This window comes from Erythrolamprus reginae, chromosome 1 (assembly GCF_031021105.1).
Source record: "Erythrolamprus reginae isolate rEryReg1 chromosome 1, rEryReg1.hap1, whole genome shotgun sequence".
Taxonomy (NCBI): domain Eukaryota; kingdom Metazoa; phylum Chordata; class Lepidosauria; order Squamata; family Dipsadidae; genus Erythrolamprus; species Erythrolamprus reginae.
The window spans coordinates 474924-482107 of record NC_091950.1 but is presented as its reverse complement, the minus strand read 5'-3'; the positions used below and the strand labels follow the sequence as shown (position 1 = coordinate 482107).

Here is a 7184-nt window from a genome sequence, read left to right as displayed (position 1 = left end):
GGTGGAGGAGGAGGAGGAAAGCAGAGAGGGGCTGCGTGCCCCCCCCCCAAAACCCCCATCTCATCCCCCTCCCTTTTGATGTGGGCCTGGGGGGTTAGGAGGGGCCCGGCCTCCCCCCTTGTGAATCCCCCCAGAGGCAGGTGCTTCGGAGCCCTGTAAAAACCAGCCCACGAGACGGATATGGCAAAAAACACATGTATTTAAGAGGAAACACAGCGCCTATGTACAAATCACACAACAGGGCTCTATACAAAGGGATTGTTCGGAGGGGGGTGTTGTCTCTTGACAGGCGAAGAGGGGGGGCAGCACTCCAAGGGGGTCCTTCTGGGCACAGGGTCTTCCAAAGGGGTCAGTCCAGGGTTCCTGGATAACACCCCCCCCACCCCAAAAGACACAAGACACTTTTGAGAATCCCAGGGGCAAAATATTTCATCTCATTTCTCTTCCCTTTGCTATTTAGAACAGAACATTTAGGAGCATTTAGATTCATGTGCTGCTTTTTGGTGCTTTCACAGAATCTGCCTCTTGCCCCCAACAACCTGGGTCCTCATTTGACCCCCCCCCCCCCCCACTCGGAAGGACGGAAGGCTGAGTCCACCTGGAGCCTATTGCTGGCAGCCGGTGATCAGCAGAAGTGGCTGGCAGTGCTGTACTCTAACCACTGCGCCACCCAGCCTCTGTATAGAGAATAGAGCTGGGGGGGACCCTGGAGGATTTCTAGTCCAGCCACCTCCCGATATTTGAGGGGTCCAGCTGCTTCCCACAGCCCCTGAAGGCCAGACCAGGAAGAAGGGGTGGAAACTGACCAAGGAGAGGGTCCACCTGGAAATAAGGAGGACGGTGAGAAGGATCGACCCATGGAACAAAAGCTGCCTTCGGAAGTTGGGGGTTGGACTAGATGACCTACAAGGTCCCAAGTTCCAACCCACTATGAAGTTGTCCAAACATTTTCAGAAATCTTTTTCTTTCTTTCTTTCCTTCTTTCCCTCTCTCTCTCTTTCTTTTTCTTTCTTTCTTCCCTTTCTTTTTCTTTCCTTTCTTTCCTTCCTTCCTTTCCTTCTTCCTTCCTTTCCTTTCTTTCTTTCCTTTCTTTCTTTCTTTTCTTTCCTTCCCTCCCTTTCCTTTCTTTCCTTTCCTTCTTTCTTTTTCTTTCCTTCCTTTCCTTCCTTCCTTTCCTTTCTTTTCTTTCTTTATTTTCTTTCTTTCCTTCCTTCCCTTCCTTTCCTTCTTTCTTTTTCTTTCCTCCCTTCCTTTCCTTTCTTTCTTTCCTTCCTTCCTTCATTTCCTTTCTTTCTTTCCTTTCTTTTTCTTTCTTCCTTCCTTTCCTTCTTTCTTTCCTTTCTTTCCTTCCTTCCTTCATTTCCTTTCTTTCTTTTCTTTCCTTCCCTCCCTTTCCTTTCTTTCTTTCTTTCCCTCTCTCTCTTTCTTTCTTTTTCTTTCTTTCTTCCCTTTCTTTTTCTTTCCTTTCCTTCCTTCCTTTCCTTCTTCCTTCCTTTCCTTTCTTTTTCTTTCTTTCTTTCTTTTCTTTCCTTCCCTCCCTTTCCTTTCTTTCCTTCTTTCTTTTTCTTTCCTTTCTTTCCTTCCTTCCTTTCCTTCCTTTCTTTCTTTTCTTTCCTTCCCTCCCTTTCCTTTCTTTCTTTCTTTCTTTCCCTCTCTTTCTTTCTTTTTCTTTCTTTCTTCCCTTTCTTTTTCTTTCCTTTCCTTCCTTCCTTTCCTTCTTCCTTCCTTTCCTTTCTTTCCTTTCTTTTTCTTTCTTTCTTTTCTTTCCTTCCCTCCCTTTCCTTTCTTTCTTTCCTTCTTTCTTTTTCTTTCCTTTCTTTCTTTCTTTCCTTCCTTTCTTTCTTTTCTTTCTTTTCTTTCCTTCCTTCCCTTCCTTTCTTTCTTTCCCTCTTTCTTTTTCTTTCCTTCCTTCATTTCCTTTCTTTCTTTCCTTCCTTCCTTCATTTCCTTTCTTTCTTTTCTTTCCTTCCCTCCCTTTCCTTTCTTTCTTTCTTTCCCTCTCTCTCTCTTTCTTTCTTTCTTTTTCTTTCTTCCCTTTCTTTTTCTTTCCTTTCCTTCCTTCCTTTCCTTCTTCCTTTCCTTCCTTTCCTTTCTTTTTCTTTCTTTCTTTCTTTTCTTTCCTTCCCTCCCTTTCCTTTCTTTCTTTCCTTCTTTCTTTTTCTTTCCTTTCTTTCCTTCCTTCCTTTCCTTCCTTTCTTTCTTTTCTTTCCTTCCTTCTCTTCCTTTCTTTCTTTCCTTCTTTCTTTTTCTTTCCTTCCTTCCTTCATTTCCTTTCTTTCTTTCCTTCCTTCCTTCATTTCCTTTCTTTCTTTTCTTTCCTTCCCTCCCTTTCCTTTCTTTCTTTCTTTCCCTCTCTCTCTCTTTCTTTCTTTTTCTTTCTTTCTTCCCTTTCTTTTTCTTTCCTTTCCTTCATTCCTTTCCTTCTTCCTTGCTTTCCTTTCTTTTTCTTTCTTTCTTTCTTTTCTTTCCTTCCCTCCCTTTCCTTTCTTTCTTTCTTTCCTTCTTTCTTTTTCTTTCCTTTCTTTCCTTCCTTCCTTTCTTTCTTTTCTTTCCTTCCTTCCCTTCCTTTCTTTCCTTCTTTCTTTTTCTTTCCTTCCTTCATTTCCTTTCTTTCTTTTCTTTCCTTCCCTCCCTTTCTTTCTTTCCTTCTTTCCTTTCTTTCCTTCCTTCCTTCCTTTCCTTCCTTTCTTTCTTTTCTTTCCTTCCTTCCCTTCCTTTCTTTCTTTCCTTCTTTCTTTTTCTTTCCTTCCTTCATTTCCTTTCTTTCCTTTATTTTTCTTTCTTCCTTTCTTTCCTTCTTTCTTTTCTTTCCTTCCTTCCTTCCCTTCCTTTCTTTCTTTCCTTCTTTCTCTTTCCTTCCTTCCTTTCCTTTCTTTCTTTCTTTCCTTCCTTCATTTCCTTTCTTTCTTTCCTTCTTTCTTTCCTTTCTTTCTTTCTTTCTTTCTACCTACCTACCTACCTACATATCAAATTTATATGCTACCCAACTCATTATGGACTCAGGGTGGCGTACAACAATTTAAAAACAATATTAAAACAGTTTAAAAACTCCTTAGAAAAGGAAACCGTGGCCGGAGCTGGAAAACCTAACAGTTATGTTACTTATGCTACTTTTTGTCCCAGCCCCGAACCTCTCCCACTGCAAGTCCCAGAAAGGCTTCTTAATCAAGCTGTCAATCACCACAGTTATCCCGAAGGTGGGCTTCTTTGGCTGCTCAGGGCACAAGAAAAGCTTTATTTCCAGCCAGGTAGGTCCACAAACAGGCCACTCACCTTCCAGAAACGCAAACTCGTCCAGGGCTTCGATGGCATGGTCTGCGGGAGAAAAAAATGACACCCGTTTGTTTGTTTGTTTGAAATTAAGATTTGTTGCTGGTGAGCAGGCGGTTGAATCGTTTTTTTGACTCCAGGGGAGTCTATGGGGAGGGGAGGGGGAATCACAAATAAATAAATAAATATTTGTGGTAAGCAAAAGTACAGTATATATATATATTTATATTATTTAATATTTATATTTACTTACTTACTCACTCACTCACATTTTAAGCCGCCCATCTCCAATGAACCCAGGGTGTCGTACAGAATAAAACAAATACAAAATCTCCAAACCCCGAAAACATTAGAAGAAACCATTTGTCTGAAGATTCATCCAACACCACAAACATCCGAACGGACAGAGCAGAGTTTTAACACCCAATATTAAAGAGCCGGCACAAATGAAGAAACTTCTACGGCCCATGTATTTTATTAAAAGCCACAAGCTTTTTCTGAGCAGCAGGTTGGAAATGTGACCACCAGGTGATTTTTATTTTTGTTTTTTTGCCATGGGTCTGATCCAGGCCACCCAGAGACTGGACAGATGACCAACGCACAAGTGAAGCCCCAGTTGATGGACCCTGGAGAAGCGTGGAAGCCTGGGGGGGCATGGAGATATATATGACCCCCCCCCTCCAGGAGGGCACTTTCCCCCTCCCCAAATGACACGTCCTCCTGACCCGTCAACCGCCGGCCTGGGGCCATTGGTGGTAGGAGGAGGGGGGAGGGAGGAGGAGGAGGCTGACCCACCCAGGTCCTTCCTCTGCAGGGTCTTCCGCTTTCCGTGCTGCGTGTGGATGAAGGCGTCCTTGGAGATGGTCTCCACAAACAACTCCTGGGGAGGAAGAATAATGATAATAATAATAATAATAATAATAATAATAATAAATAATTTATTAGACTTGTATGCCGCCCCTCTCTGAAGACTCCGAAGGAGGGAGGCCAATCAGCCAAGAGACACAGAGAGGTTCCCCTGCAGGGGCTGAAGGCAATGGCCCCTAGTGGGAGAAGCCGGGCAGTGGCCAGAGACCCCACCCCAGCTGGCACTTGGAGGGGGGGGGCACAGGGGTCTCCCTCCCTGCGAGGGACCTCCCACCTCTTGGCCCTACTTTGCAGACTTGGCCCCCAACCTTGGCGACCACAGCTCCCTCCCTGCAAGGCAGGAGAGGCAAAGAAGGCACCACCGGCGGAGTGTCACTCAAGGGCTTTTGACCGCTTGCTGAGCCGGGAGCCTCGTTACCCAACCCAAGTCCTGAGCAGAGCGCTTATAGATTTAGTAAATTAAATTAAAATCTCCGCGTGGTGCCCCATCCCAACATTTTCGCTGCCCAGAGAGAGCGAGACTATAACTGCGCCCTCTGGCGGTCCGACGGGGGAAACAAGAGGGAAAGCACGCCCCTCACGCAGACAACGCGGCTCCCGATTGGCCCGGGCAGGCGCCGCCCCGCCCACTCACCGCGGCGCGCGCCAAGATGAAGACCGCCTCCTGGCTGGCCAGGCTGACGTCCGGGTCGGCCTTCACCAGCGCCTTCACGCGAGACAGCGGCAGCCGAGCCGGACGCGAAGGCCCAGCCGCCGCCGGCGTCGTTCCTGCCGCCGCCGCCGCTACCGGCGCTTCCATCTCCTCCGGCGCCGCGGCGTTTGCTCCCGCCGCCACGGGCGCCGCCATCTTGGCCAGCTCGGGGCTGCTACTGCGCCTGCGTTTCGTGACGCCATCGCTTGCTTGCCCCTCCCCCTGCGCCGCCTTGCGAAGGAGGGAGGAAGCGAAGGAGAGGGGAAGGGTGGGTGCCCGCGGGCGCCACCACGCGGCCAACGCGGAACTTGGCGGAATGTGCGAAATAATGGCTCGCAAAGAATTCTGGAGGGGGTGGGGGGGCGCTTGTGTGAACTGGCAATGAGGCGGGGGCTGCAAATGCACCGAGGCCTGGATGAGCCCAGAAGGAGAGCGGCCCCCCCTTATCCTACACATCCCGCTTCTTCCCGTTCTCTGCAAACTTCAACGCCCAGAATCTCTAAACTCTTGCAGAAAGTCAAACATGTTTGTTTGTTTATTTGGACTTCTAGGCGGCCCCTGTCCAAGGGCTCAGGGGGCCTCGCAGCACATAAAAGAAAAAAATATATCATCCAGTGTCATAAATCCAATTAAACTAAAATCCCCAATTATGAACAAGTGAAGCATTCCCACTCAAACCACAGACATACATAACATTGGTCGTCCAGGGGGCTGGGAGTGTAATGGCCTCGAGCCTGGTGGCACCCAAGAGTTTTCAGGCTCTTAGGGAAGGCGAGGAGGGTGGGGGGTGCGAATCTCCGGAAGAGCTTTATTATTATTATTATTATTATTATTATTATTATTATTATTATTATTATTGTATTGGTTTTTTCAAATATAAACACACACACACGACATAAAACAGGTGCTTTGTGATTGGTGCCCACCACCAGACAAACATTCCCAGCCCACCACCAAATCGGGGGTGTTTCTTGTACAAACCATTTTAACCCCAGAGCAAAGTATCTATTTACATATTATAAAGTGATTCCAATTTATTCCTCGTAGCTTGGTCTCGGATTCTACTCGCCATCTATCGTCTTACCTTGTCCCATCGTCCCATCCGTTGTCGCAAGTCAGTTTCATGAACCAAATTCATCCATAATCTCAAATTGAGTGTGATCCACCGTGTACCGGTGCCAATTTTGCATTGTCCTTTTTGTCGCATCCTCCCAACTGCCTGAGCGCTTTCTATGGCTGCTTGTTTTATTTCTCTAAATTCTCCCATCTCGTGGCTTTTGACTAAGGGCCATTTCCTTATCCATCGTATATTTAACATCCTATTAATATCCTCTTGCACTTTTCCCCAGAAATTCTGCACTACCGGGCATTCCCAAAACATGTGTTTTATCTAGGCACCCAAGAGGGGAGTTGATTCCAGAGGGCCGGGACCCCCACCAAGAAGGCTCTCCTCTTAGCCCCCCCGCCCCCAATGACATTGTCTGGTTGACGGGCCCTGGAGAACATCAACTTTGGGACCTGAGTGGGTGCTGGGACTCATGCGGCAGGAGGTGGTCCTGTACATAATCTGGTCCTATGCCATATAAGGCTTTATAGGTCATAACCAACACTATGAATGGCGTTGCTGCCCTAAAAGTGCCCCCCCGCCCGCCCCCCATCACCTCTAGGTTGTGTTAATGTTTTTCCTAATCTGCTGCCTACCTCACACTTCCCATGTTCTGATCTGGCTCTTAAGCACCGTTTAATCCAGGATTTGGAGTTGGGCAGACGTGCACATTCAATACATTAAAACTTGGCACAAGCTGCCAACTCACCCGGGCAACGGTGCTGGGGCTGTTTTCGCAGGTGTCAGGAAGCACCTGGCATCCTGGGTTACATGTTGAATATATATAGTTGGTTAAGCCCAGATAAATGGAAAGACGTTGACATGACCTCAGCTGTTAACTCCAAGGGGTTTGGAAGGAAACTCGGAAGATTCCTATTTGGGTGGGCTCCTTCTGCTCTGGGGATGGGTTAAGGCCCTGTGGGTCAACCCAGAGCGTAATGGTTTGATATGAGAGAGAGGAAAGCCATACTTTAAGAGGTTTTGAATATCTGAGATATGATAGCTTTTTATAGTTACTTTGTGAAAGAAAGAGACACAAGAGCCTCCGTTGAATGATTACAAAGTAAAAAGGAAAAAAATGAATATGTTTGACAATAAGATGGATTTTGTGTTGGAAACTATGTAATGTTTCTTAACTTTGTGTTGGAGAAAACATTAAAAAAAATAGGATGGAAAAAAAATCTCAGGGATTTGCCTGTTGTTCAAACAGTTCCAGTTTGTAGCTCTGCTTCTTGCAGCCCACGACACAAG

At 46.6% G+C, this 7184-nt stretch overlaps 1 protein-coding gene across 1 annotated transcript; it reads right to left on the bottom strand.

Moving 5' to 3' along the window:
- Positions 1 to 181: 181 nt before the first annotated feature.
- POLE4 (DNA polymerase epsilon 4, accessory subunit) lies at positions 182 to 5020 on the bottom strand. The gene is made up of 4 exons (XM_070743216.1): positions 4772 to 5020; positions 4066 to 4150; positions 3274 to 3315; positions 182 to 363 (listed from the first exon to the last, which is right to left on the bottom strand). Exons 1-4 carry the CDS (start codon positions 4982 to 4984, stop codon positions 350 to 352), a joined length of 354 nt encoding a protein of 117 aa, XP_070599317.1. The 5' UTR covers positions 4985 to 5020; the 3' UTR covers positions 182 to 349.
- Positions 5021 to 7184: the final 2164 nt, after the last annotated feature.